At 35.2% G+C, this 13379-nt stretch overlaps 1 protein-coding gene across 1 annotated transcript in view; it reads left to right on the top strand.

Moving 5' to 3' along the window:
• Nucleotides 1-50: 50 nt before the first annotated feature.
• The window catches only part of LOC139119410 (myosin-VIIa-like), a 58796-nt gene continuing 45467 nt past the window's right edge, over nt 51-13379 (top strand). The window contains exons 1-2 of the mRNA XM_070683215.1: nt 51-184; nt 8653-8734. Coding sequence (XP_070539316.1) covers nt 8717-8734 — 18 coding nt within the window. The 5' untranslated portion in view covers nt 51-184; nt 8653-8716. The remainder of the gene's footprint in view (nt 185-8652; nt 8735-13379) is intronic.

The following is a 13379-nucleotide window of genomic DNA, read 5'->3' as shown; positions in this document are numbered from 1 at the left end:
ATTTGTATATAGCGTCTCCTACCCCAATACCATCCTGCAGTCAAAATGATGACGTATTTAACGTTCTACCATATTGGGTGTGCCGGTTGAAATTGAATGCGCTCACCGTCAACATACTCATGAATTTTACCAAAGCTGAGCGCTATACTGCTACTGGAAATACCATAAAGTTGTAACATAAAAGGTATGGATTCAATCTTTCTTTCCATCTGGTCCGATCTGGATGATAAACTGTATTTCCGAACCTAAGTGTGAGACTTTCGATCGGACGCTAAGTGACAAAAGGTGTCGCCGGACACGAGGGCAGGTGTGTATGATGACTGGATTTGGTATTGCAAAAATGTTAACTGTGGTAGCGATTAGTGCATAGTCTACTGCATCACGCACACTTACTCGCCAACTTTTTTTTATTTGTATCTTTACTGAAAATCACCATCTACGTGTAAATCCCATTCCAAACACCTGTACATCCAAATAAACCAAACAAAGTCCTACCTGAAAACATTCACTGATGGTCCGATCGAACCCGGAAAAGTGAAAGCGGTCATTGCTCAGGTCGGACTCTTTTCATTGTTTTCTAAAGGCGGGGTTCTCTATGATTCTTGTCCTACCTTTCAGCCAAAATGATCGGCTGGTTTTGAAACAACCCCATAAGTGTCAAACTTTACCGTCTCATGGGGTCCAGATAGCAGAGTTGACACTGTTATCCGGGATGTAGAGATTGTCGTGTTTGCTTCTGTTCGCATTTAGAATATACAGGCCCTGGACGTTACATAAAAATCGAAACAAGCAAGTCACAGCGTCCGATGAAAGAAATCGGTCAAATTTCTTCCTTGCACAAGAACATGCAGATCTGCAACAGTGCACACACTGAAACTGGTCATAACGACCGTAGGATAGCCTTTTAAGTAAGTACATATTTTGAACCTTATGTCAAAGTACTCCCACCAAACGAACCCTTTTTTGTTTGACCTTGAAGTACCCAGCACCTGATACAGCTAGCAACATCTGTTCTTTTACCCTTCTTGTTCCTTGCCCCCCTTTTTTCTGGGCATTTTATCGCTACATGTAAGTTACCTGTATTCTATCTTGACAGGCAATCTTTATTATTTTATCTGATGAATCATCAATTCTTCAGATGTTTACTCAGGGGCTGAGTAAAATTTAAGAATTCGCTGAAACTGCCAGTATCCATAGTAACAGACTTTGACTTTTTTACAGTCACATTTATACAAAGTCATTAGCAAATACTTATGCACCTCAATTTTCCCTATCCCTGCTGTTTCATTTTATCATGAATTGTACATTTCTTGAAAACAACAGACAGTGTTTGTCAAATGTCTGCCTCATGATAGTTACCAGAAGTGCCTTTGCATTAAACTTTAAAGCCCATTAGCTGTACCTTTTTGCATTTTGCTCAGCAAAAATACCGTCCAATCTTCACAGAGATGTTTTGGATTCCTGTTATCAAACCAAATTGTCTTTGAAACTGTCACTGCTTCAATCCTTAGTGATGGATTTGATTGATTAAAATTATGTGCTTAACACATGTCTATTTGCAGCAGCCATATCTGAGTTGCAACTCAGAAATTATTTAGTTGTAAAAACCCTAAGTTGTGCGTTCATCGACAGTGTTTAAAAAAATTATTGTAGTGCATATGATTTCAACCCATCATACTGGAAAAATTGCAAAAGATACAGGTAATGGGGCTTTCAAATTATTTGTGAAATGTTCTAGTTTTGAAAAATATACCTAAGTTTTTTGGTCACAGAGTTCTGTTTTCTCTCTTAGTAAATCCAGGGGGAAAAAATATTTTGTATTCTCTGACCTGAAGGAATTATTCTCATATGTAAGCTGCATTAGATTTGTCATCAACATTGCAAGCAACCAAACACATTGCATGCAAACTGTGCGGTAACCTTGGTGGCTGGGTTTCATGAGTCTAATCTGCATCTAATGGTTCTGCCAATGGAGAGGTACTTATACCCATTAACAGTCCTGGATTGTGAAGTCCCAAAGTCCAGAAACGCCCATCCAGTAAAATATCACTTGTGCCATTTATCGAGTCTTGTCTTGAAATGAAATATGACAAGTCATTTTTTATCATATGAACAAGACCAAAGTTGTATGATGTGTGACATAGTTAACGCTACAGAACTTAATCAGTTTATAGATCGGTATATTTCATGGCAATAGATTTTTACAAAACTCTCTGTTGTCATAAAAACATAGGATTGTGTGGTGTTTCACTTCATCAGTTTTAGCATTTTTACCATTGTAGTACCGATCAGTCAAACTTTATGAGCATTTCTATTACTGTGTCTTGCCATTTCAGTCAATTGTTGCAAAAAATTATCTAAAGGTATGTTCTCTGTTTGTTCACAAAGATTGATTATAGTAAGTGTCACAGTCAGGTCTGGTCTATTTGCTGTACTTCCTGATTTAACACACCTACATATTTACAGAAAGTGCGAAACATTTCGTCAAAGTTGCAAGCATTTGTAAAAATGTAAATAGGAAAAATGTATATCTGAAATTTAAATTTCAAATTAGCTATTTGCCTTAGGCCCCAGATTTAACACACAGCTTACATACTATGACGACATTGAGAAACATGCATTCAGGCACTCTGCAAAGCCAATGTTTATAACAGTGTATCTGTTGGGAAATTTACTTCAAATTGTAGATATCAGTGATCTAGCTCACCATAATGATTTTGATTTATACATACAGGTAAGAAGGGTATCTGATCAGAATCATTGCAGTCAAACCATTCGATATGTGATTTTCATGGGATGTATCTCTTACAAAGTTTAAAATTTGTTGAGTCGATTACAAGTCTGCATTTTTATAATATTATAAGCTGTACCTCATCCCAAACATTACAATATGGATCACATTAACATTGGAAACAAACTTTACAAATAGTCTGTCTTCATTTCTCAAAACCTTTGGAGTTAAAAGACTGGGAAAAGTTCAAGACTACAGTTTAGTTTGCCATCATAAAGCCAGCAGACAGAATCCAAGTCACAAGATTCTAATTGAATTATGTTACGTATGTTTCACATGATGATGTAACTTTCATGGTATTGTGTCCTTGGACCATCTATTCTGTATTGCATGTAGGAGAATGAGGCAATGCTTTGATAACCTAATATTCCAACCTACAGAATGAACCGATCACAGATCACAGCATTATAAATAAATGTGACATAAAATAAACACCACACTTTGACAACATAGAGTACATGTACATGCAGAGGGAGCTTCCCCAAAATTAATAATGTACCTTTCCAAAATTAATAATTCATCATATCAACATTTATTTCAATCAATCAATCAATTGTAATAAATTCACGCAATGGCAAATCCTGGTCGCTTGCAACATGGAATGAGAAATAAAATGACATTTTGTGGTCACTTTCGTCAATAATGGGGAGGACTATTTGAGTTAGCTTTATACATTTTGTGAACTAATCTCATAACAAAAGTTTCATCCTGCATGCTTAAAATATATAAAAATGTCTTTGTTCTGGAAAAATTCTCTTGCCTTCCCCGGCATTTAAACTACATTGCACCACCCCATATTGTTGTGGTTATACCATCATAATGACTTGTCCGAAACTAATGACTTGCGGAAATGATTGTGTTTCCCAGTCCCTCCCATGGTGATCTCATCCAGCTTACATCCTGAAAACAATAGGGAATGAACTCACTACATAAGATGAAGGATTTGAAGTGGTTTTGTGTCAATAATAAAACTCTGACAAATAATCATTTCTGTTAAAGACATGCACATACTGGATGGGATGTCTGTCATTTCCCTTCGCACTGTGTACAGATATTTTACGTACCACAATGCTCTCCTGACAACTCTCGGCAAAGGGCACCTGTGACCCAAATACGGGTCGTATGAAGCATCCCATCGCGAGGTGGTATGGGCTGCCGCACCTTGTAGAAATTCCTTCAGTCGGTCACATTCCAGGTCGTCACTCAATCATGACTGTGACATTGAGAATGGGTGTGTGAGCTCAGAGATCAGAACTACCCCTTTTCAAAACGTTTCTCGCACTCTTAAATTGAAACTTTTTTAAAGCTGGATTAGCAGCATTGTCTTCAAAGCCCTTTTCTCATTTTATGTAATGGGAAAGTTATTTAGAAATTCCTTACAAGCTCATAAAATTTTGACCGCTGCTTCTACAACTTCCACAAACTAGCAAGCACCGGTTGTTAGTTGAATTTCTATAACACTTACGTGAGTGCATTTGGACAGTCAAGGGTAATCTCTCTTTAGTGTGAACATCAAATTTCTTTATATCTACTTGATCGCAGCAGATTTACAACCTAAATTATATGATCATTCACCCGTGTAAAGCTTACCGTGAGATTATTGGTGATTCAAGTAGGTCAACTGAACAATAGAGAAAGTATGTCTATGATCTCAACCTGTGTTATGCTAAAGTAGATCTAGTAATTATATTCTTGAAGTAATTATATTCTTATATGTAATTAACATGACATCCTGTTGAAATTGTCACCCTTGAAACTCTGAAATTTAAGAAAGATGTTGACCTCTACAGTTATGTTGAAGAGTGTAAATAATAAACAATACCAGTAAGTACTCTGATTTGTTAATACACACACAGGTTACTTTTTTGAAATATTGGTAAATTTTCAGATGGGAACAGTAATTCAGAAAACTTTGGAAAAATGTTCTGGCGACATTTAAAGGGATATAGTCGTCGGAACTGCGCCTGTGCGAGTTCTTGTTTACAAACAATGTATTTCGTGCACGATATCAAGATGCACCTCATCATCAGAGCTGCAACATTTAAATTCTACGATGATAGATTATGACAGACATGTTTTAACTGTCATCAATCACCATTGTGCCTTGGATACATCGTTGCCATGGGTCGTATGGGTCCCATACGACCTTTGAGCGCAGTACCGACGACTATATCCCTTAAGTTCACAAAGTGTTGTTCCTTCTGTAAATAGGTGTTTTTCATCGTCTATTATCAGTAAATTAAGGTTCACAGCTAAGTAGCAACTTGACCCTAAGCATAACAGGTCAGTCTGAATACCAGGTTGCCCAGTATTTTCCAGCAGTCATAGTCCGCCAGATGTAACAACCATGTTATTGCGGTCTTTTTTTAGTTTCCATATGTCATACAAGAAAATAGAATCTTCACATGTAGGTTTCTATTATGTTTAAATATGTATTATTACATATGCATTTTCTGCATGAAGCATATGGTTGTTGGTTTCGTGACCCAGCAACTAGACAATGCTTTCACTTACATTTTACAACCTGTTTCTAAATGTCCAAGGAGACTGCATTGTGCCTTTGTGTTTTGCCGGCCGCCAGCATTGTTCTAATACTTTGGACAGGGGAACAAGGTTGCCAATTTTCAGATGACAAGTAAAGACTATTATATCAGTGATTGTGCATCATCATAAATTTTTGATGTATTTTCCAGTTTTAGTCTGTCTGTAAAATCCATTCTTATTCTGCTTCTGACATGTCAAAATGTCCAATGCTCGATACAGCAAATTAAAGTTCGAAGTCCAATGTCGTTGTTGATATTGATAAATGAATTCAAGTCTGGACTAGAGTTTATTTGTTAAAAATAACATTACATATTGTATATGGTACCCAGTGTGTTGTTTGCAAGGCTAATACTTGACAATTCAACGTACTGTGCCGAGAACAATAAGATGTATTTGATTAAATCAAAATGCATGAAAAGTACTGTATATGTTATTTTCCCTTCAGCATATACATGTATGCATGTATTGAGTTCAGAGTTACTGTATAGTGCAAAGGTACAAATACAACATGCAAATTACTTTGACTGCAGCAATATACACACATCTTACGTACTCTTTAATCAGGAGTACTGGTCCAAAGTTAAAAAGTTTACCTAAAATATTTAAACAGCAAATATTCTTTCCAAATTTCATTGATGCTTTTATGGATGGGGCCTATCTGATTTGTTAGCTGATGATGTTGTTGTTGACCTTTGAACTGACAGTGATTAATTCTTTCATGAGTTTGACATAAAATATTAACTTAAAAAACACATGTACCGAGGAAATGAGTTTAAAGTTTCATAGTGGCAAAATTTCCAAAACGATGAACCAAGAAGTGCAAATTATTTGAAACAAGTAAAAGAGTGCGATAAAAAATGTGCAAATTTTGGTTTTGACAAATATTTTATGTGCTTTGAAGTTGTGACAGATATTTCCTGCACTTTCTGATTTCTGATTTCCATGTCAGCAATAAGCCACACCAAGCTGGAGCAGACTTTTCATTCAATATTGAAATAAACTGCCAAAAGTTCCAATCCAAAGATTAAACCTTGAATCATTTACCTGGCGTCACATTACATAGCATATCAGTCTGGTGTGAGAAATTAATTATGTGTGAAGTAGACTCGGACACTGACCTCATGTCAACAACTTTTATTGATATGATACCAGACTGTGTCTCAGGTCAACAAAAAATCTTTGTATGAATCTGTGTTCTGTCGTAGGGTTCATTATGTTCAGATTTGCAAATGATGCAATGACTCAGGTTAGTTAAAATATTACTGACATCTAAGAAGACATTAATAATAATTTATTAAGTTCGGTTGGCAAATGATGCTGTAATTGAGATAATTTTTAACCTCCTCGTCAGTATAAGGGTGAACTAAGTTATACATTTGTGAAACATGGAGGTTTATATATTAAAGTGATCTGTTATGTCAGCAATCAGTCAAGAAATGACCACCTTTTTTTGTCACGTAATCATGAGAAATTTGATAACCTATCTTGAAAGCCAGGCTGCGGCAAATCAGTTCAAACTACTGGATATGCTAATTTGCTGATTTGACAGTTGATACAGTCATCCACATCCACAATGATACACAAATGATCAGATGTTGGCCATATTAGTCTGTATCGCAATGTCGCAAAGATTATTGTGGTGTTCAACAATGAGTTGCACTACGAAAGATCTGTCACATATGTCAAGAATAGTTCAATGGGGACAGCTTGATGGGCTGTTGTGTCAATTTAGAACACTGAAGTTCAATGTAAGATTACAAAGCCAAGGGAGTAGCCCACTTGTAGTTTCCATTGTGAATAAATTAAGGGGCATATTTCTTGGCATGGCACGCTTAATCAGTCTGTGTATTCACTCCTTGCAATGCTATAATTTCAATTGAATTTTAAACTGGGCAAAACTATTTCCTTCCAGCTAAATTTCACCTAGGAATATGCCTCTTTAAAATTAAAGGCCAAGATAATGCCAAGACGATGTCGAGGATCTACATGACCCTTGAAATGCAAATTGGTGCACCGCTGATTCAAAAAAAGTTTTCTCTGGTGTGAGAAACTATTAAATATTACATTTACTGGTATTTTGCTGGTGCATAAACAGATTTAATGAAATTCCTTAATTGATGCAAAAAGTGGTGAGTTACATGATAATGTATAAGGCACCCTGCTAAAGGTCTCTTCAGGATGATATATGTGATCTCCATTTTTTGATTTGCAAGTCTTTCTTTTATTTTTAACTGAAAACGTCACAAAATGTTCCGTGCCATATCAAGTAAGGCAGAGGGTTTGCAAGTAAAATTTGGGATTTTATGTTTTTCCTGTCAGCAAATAGTGTGAATCAAGGCTTTAGCCTGTTTTCATTGCTATGTATTTGTGTTAGTCTATTCTTGATCAATATGGCCCTCTGCTTGCCTTGTCATTATTATGAAATACGCATATGAATTATGATATTCAAGCCAGATTGATTTAAATTTTAATTTTAGAGAGACAAATGTTGACGATATTGATTATTAAGACTGAAAATAACCCACTTTTATACACCATATCATCAGATACCAAACTTAAGTCTTGTTAAATATTAATTCGTAAATCTATTTTGAAATATTATTTTGTGTATAGGAATAATTAGCACTTCTTACAGGATACAGAAATCATTTATTTGAAAGCTGGCAGAGAAGAATGTGGAATTTCAGAGATAAATGATTGTTATAGTAGGAAGGAGTAATATTGGAGAGGTTACAAGCAAAACAGTCCTCCAGGCCAAAGTATGTTGTTCTGACTTCTGTATCAGCCACACTGCCTTGTTCCTCAGCCTTACAGGGTCGTCCATTACCATCAGGTCAAGTTGGTCAACATGTCAGATACAATGTATTTATGTTGGTCAACTGTCTTATACAGTGTATTTTGACATACCAGACCATTTGAAAATTGTTAAAAATATACATTATTTTCACAGATGTGTTTTGCTTGGAAACAGCCACGTAATATTGTGTGATAATGATAATTTATATCATTATCACTATAATGTAATGGTGATATTATCACCATGATGTATTAAGTATGATATGGTGATAATGTGTATCACAAAGGGCTTCTAGGTACCTTGACTTTTATGCAAATTGCAGATTACTTTATCTGTAAAGGTATACATCATTATTTTGGTCAAAGGAAACTTACTGGTAGGACTGATTTAACATTGATGATCAGGGACAAAGGATGGTATCCCTACATTGCATTTCACTTCTTTCTCAAGATCTCCCAAAATGTTGCATGCTTCCTCTAATGTCTTCACATTCATATCTTCACTGTTTTTCTTTTCCCAGGAGTATACATTCAACATCAAACCACATTCAAGAAAGTAGCTGACTTGGCAAAGACACTGTCACCATGGTGATCCTTACAAAGGTAAGTGACCCTCATCAGGAGGTCGTGACCTTGGTGTGTTGATTTTTCAGATCAAGAAAAAGTGTACCAGAAATGCTGTTCACATTTTGAAGATGAAAGTAATAAGAAGCCCATCTTAGAACAAAAGACATCAGATACATAAGGCACCCAGTGTTATACCCAAATGCTGAACTTGACACAGATCATATCTATAATTACAGTCCCAGAACCGTGCCATAATATATCTGTAGTCTACATGCTATTTTTGTGGCCTTTTAATGATTTTGCTTGACCCCTGACCAATTCATCGAACAGACTTTTTGTCATGGAGAGAGCTGAACTGATATATCATCTTTTTATGTGGTCAGGGAGAGAGATACACATCTTCAGCTTTTGAAAGGAAAAGATCCCAGAATTGTTAAGTGAACTTATTTCAGCATAAGAATTCAGAACTACTGTAAATCTGTCATTGCTATTTATATTACTTATGATGGATGAGATAAGACGGCAATGTAACATTTTGTCTTCAGATGATAAACTCTTCTTGGCCTGCGGACATTCATATATCTGTTTTACACTTCCTAGCAATGACAGAAAATATCCATAGAAGTGAAACACTTTAAACATATAAAACAAAACAAATAAATAATTCGGATGTCTGTTTTACACACCCAGAATGATAGAAAATATCAAAAATAAATGAAACATTTTAACCCTTTCCCTGCCAGACAGTATCACTTCCCTATCTGCCAAGTCAGTAAAAGGCAGTATTGAGCCAAAACCATATGTATTTTCACCCACTTGGCTTGGTATGGTATAGCAGCTTTAAATCATGTATACAGTATCTCTGTCTTCAGGGACCTTCAAATCTTCAAGTCTTTGTTAAAATGTACCATATAGGACATGTTTTGTTTGGCTATAGTTTTAATCAACTTGACCTGATAGTGAAATATGAACTTGGCAGGAAAAGGGTTAAATGTACAAATAAATAAATAAACAAATAAATTAAACTTGACTTAAAATGTTCACAGATTAAGCCTCATTTGTATTTAGCATAATTTAACCCTTTTCCTGCCAGACAGTATCACTTCCCCATCAGCCAAGTCAGTAAAAAGCGGTATTGAGCCAAAACATGACGTATTTTCACCCACTTGGCTTGGTATGTTATAGCATCTTTTGTCCAAAAAAAATCAACTTTACAGTATTATGTTTTCAACAGCCTTCAAATGTACAGTATTATGTTGAAATACATCATATGGAATACGTTGTGTTTCATTAATTTTAACCATCTTGGCCTGGTGGTGAAATATGGACTTGGCAGGAAAAGGGTTAATGTCGATCTCCATAAAGTTTGGAAGAAACACCCAAGCACAGATTTTGTATGGTTGCTGTGAAACCCCATCTGTACCCTTGAGCAGATTATCTCCCACTTTGTCAAATCCATTATTTGCCTAGCAATTTGGAACGGCAAATGAATGCAGTGTGAGTTACTGCTACCAGCTACAGCCATGCCATAGCAATGATTGCTTCAAGAAATTTTACAGTAGTGAGGGATTTATTTTATACAGTTTGTAAGCTGCTTTTGAAATGAAATAGCTTGTCAGAATGTGGTAACCATGGAGATGTTTTTTATAAACGTCATTTTGCAATCATCAAAAAGCAAATAATCTATAGAAATTTAGGTAATTTGTATGGGCCTAGTCAAGTTTTGTTGTATCTTCAACATATGCATGTACTGTCAGTATTTTAGAATTCCACTCACAGGCACCATTACAACATTGAAATCAGTGGCTGCAGAATTGTAAGGTATCTGATCACAGCTGTGTGATGCCATTGCCAAATTACTCCATACTTCTTTGACCAGAGTATAAGGAGAGCTGAAATGTAGAAGGGAATTCAAATAGAGTTTATTAAATTCCAGCCTCAGTGAACAGCTTTCAAAGAGAAATGACGGATGGATTAATCCATGGAATGAGACCTCTGCAGCTTGAAAATCTGTTTATAATAAAAATGTTGCCACCAGGAAATGTTCATAGTTGAATCATTTCATATTTCCGTGTAACGTCCAGAATCAGAAGTCCATAGGAAGTTGTATTGTCCTATCAGCTGTAGTAATGAGGTTTTCAATGAATACAGTGGTTATGAATAACCTTGCTGTAGCAAGTGAAGCGTAATGGGTTCTTTCTGTGTCTGTCCAGACTCTCCCCTTTCCTTTAAGATAGAATGCGCCTTGAAAGTGAAAGATTAAACTTTTGCTCAAGCTTTCCTCAATGAAACTTTCAACCATTCTCACCAAATAAAGAATAAAAATCAGGGGTCACCGTACAAAGTTTGGTACTAGAGAAATGAATTGCCTAACATCAACCCATACTTGAAATTCAAAGTCGTCGCTATCCTTGCATTAACTCTATGGGGAAAAATAAAATTTTCGATTTTCGCAAAACGAAGATGATGGAAATTTTTCTCACTTCAAGAGCATTAAAATGAATCCCCTACAAGTGATAGAGTCTGAATATCTGTCCCTTAGGTGCATTCAACCTTCAGTGGAGGAAAACCATAGCAAACACATACACAAACAATTTTGATGTCTCCATATCTTTGAAAGTCGCAAAGTGAGGCAGTTAATATCAAAATATACTCTATACTTAATTTCCTCCTCTTACACTCTTCTTGAAAATTTATGCCCTTCTTTTGCTATTGTGTCCTAAACGCCTCATAAAGTATAGAGTCTACTTATTTCATCCATTCTGTGAGACAAAGAGTGACATTAAAAGGAAGTATTTGCAGTCTCTTTGTTTTGGATAACATTACATGGTACTGATAGTGTCTGTGCTTCCTATACAAGTTTTACTACTGCCAATTTCAAGAATATTCACTTTTCATTTGCTACTAACAAACTTTACTATCACTTGACATATCAAATGTTCTCTTATCATGATTTGATTATTGTCAGTTTGATGATGTATTCCTAAATTCATACAATTTGCTGCAAAAAGCTTGTCCTGGATGCAGCAAGTTGATGAGACATGGCTGATACAGTCAATCTGATGGCAGGAATTTACTAAGAAGCCAACAGCACCCAGTATACTTGAAGCTTTTATAATATTTCTGAAAGCTTCTTGTGTTATCATTTTATTCAATACAGAGTCCATAAAACCTGATGCAATGTGTGGGTTCTTGGTCAAAAAATGATTCGTAGCAATATGTTTCTGCTTTATTGTGATAGAATTTAAGATTTGCCATCATGTCTGTGGGCTCTTAGTAAGTTTTATAAGTCCAGTTATTATAAATATATTAATGATATTACTAACAATATTTCAAGTAAATTTGAACAAATTACCCCTTTCTTCTGTGTAGTATTTGAATTAGATAAAAGACCATCATGATTTATGGCCAAAAATATAATGAAAGATCTGAGTACCTCACCGTTGCAATACATGTACCTAATTAATCTGTTTAATATAAAGAATAAACAGTCTGTACGTGCAGTGTAAACAGTTTTAGTAGCAAGAATAATACTTCAGTAAAGTATTCATATCAAATTACAATATATATGAAAATTTCTGCTAAGTATTAAAAATACATATTTATCAAGTAGTTTATGTGATAAAATATAGCTATAAAATAAATAGCCCAACTTTGAAATGTGTTCCGACTTCGACCTTTCAACGTTCTATCACCCTTAGGAACAGGGGATTTATGACTGTTGAGTGTAAAGTAGACACAGACTTTGGCAGTGTTCTTAAACTAATTGACTGGTAATATTTCCAGGGAAACACCGTGGCAGCCTGCAACAACATTTCAACTTGCTGCGATCGTGCATAGCAATTTGGATAGCGTTTTTGTTCATATCTTGCCATTTAGCACTGTTGGCAAAATGTATCGGTTTTCAATTCAATAAAGTTTTAAGAAAATTTTGATTGTTGTTAAATGATGGTATCGCTCATTTCCATCTTAAAACAAAAATCAAATGTTAATTTTGAGAGTATTTTATGTAAGTATTTATGTATGTAGCTCAGATCAGAAAGTGTGAAAATGTTTTCATTGTAGGAAATTATGCAGAAAAGCTTACAAGATTTATTGCAGTTGCAACTTGTATGACAGTTTCTAGTATAAAGGATAGAATAAGGAATTAAAAAGTGTAAAATAGGGATCCATACCTTTCAGAATTGCCCATTTTAAAAACTTTCAAAATGGGAAGTTATATAAAGTAGTATTTGTCACTGATATCAAAAAATCAAAGAACACCAAAAAGAATTTATCAATGGAAAACAAAACTCTTATTCATTGATGCCAACATAGTTCAGTTGTTATCAGTGAAACACCAGGTATTTCATACTCAGTGGATCTGGTTAAAATATGGCAGTGTGATGGCATTCTTTCAAAATATGTAATCGATATGGAATGTACTGGTATGTTTTCTTTTGAAAAGATATCTCTTAAAATATCGATGTGAAACTATGATTGGATATTTAAATGTTGTCAAAACCATGTGAAAACATTGTATCTGATAGTTTGTGTTGACAGTGGTTATATATGTGTAGATAAGGTGAATATTTTATTTTTTTTGTTATTACTCACATGCAGAAATCTTAATTTATATATTACAGTAAGGTAGATCAGTCAGTCCTTAAGGACAGATATTCGGGCTTTCAAACTTTATCAA

This window comes from Ptychodera flava, chromosome 19, assembly GCF_041260155.1.
Source record: "Ptychodera flava strain L36383 chromosome 19, AS_Pfla_20210202, whole genome shotgun sequence".
In the NCBI taxonomy this organism is placed as follows: Eukaryota; Metazoa; Hemichordata; class Enteropneusta; family Ptychoderidae; genus Ptychodera; species Ptychodera flava.
The sequence above is the reverse complement of the archived record's forward strand: the minus strand, read 5'-3'. Positions and strand labels throughout refer to the sequence as shown.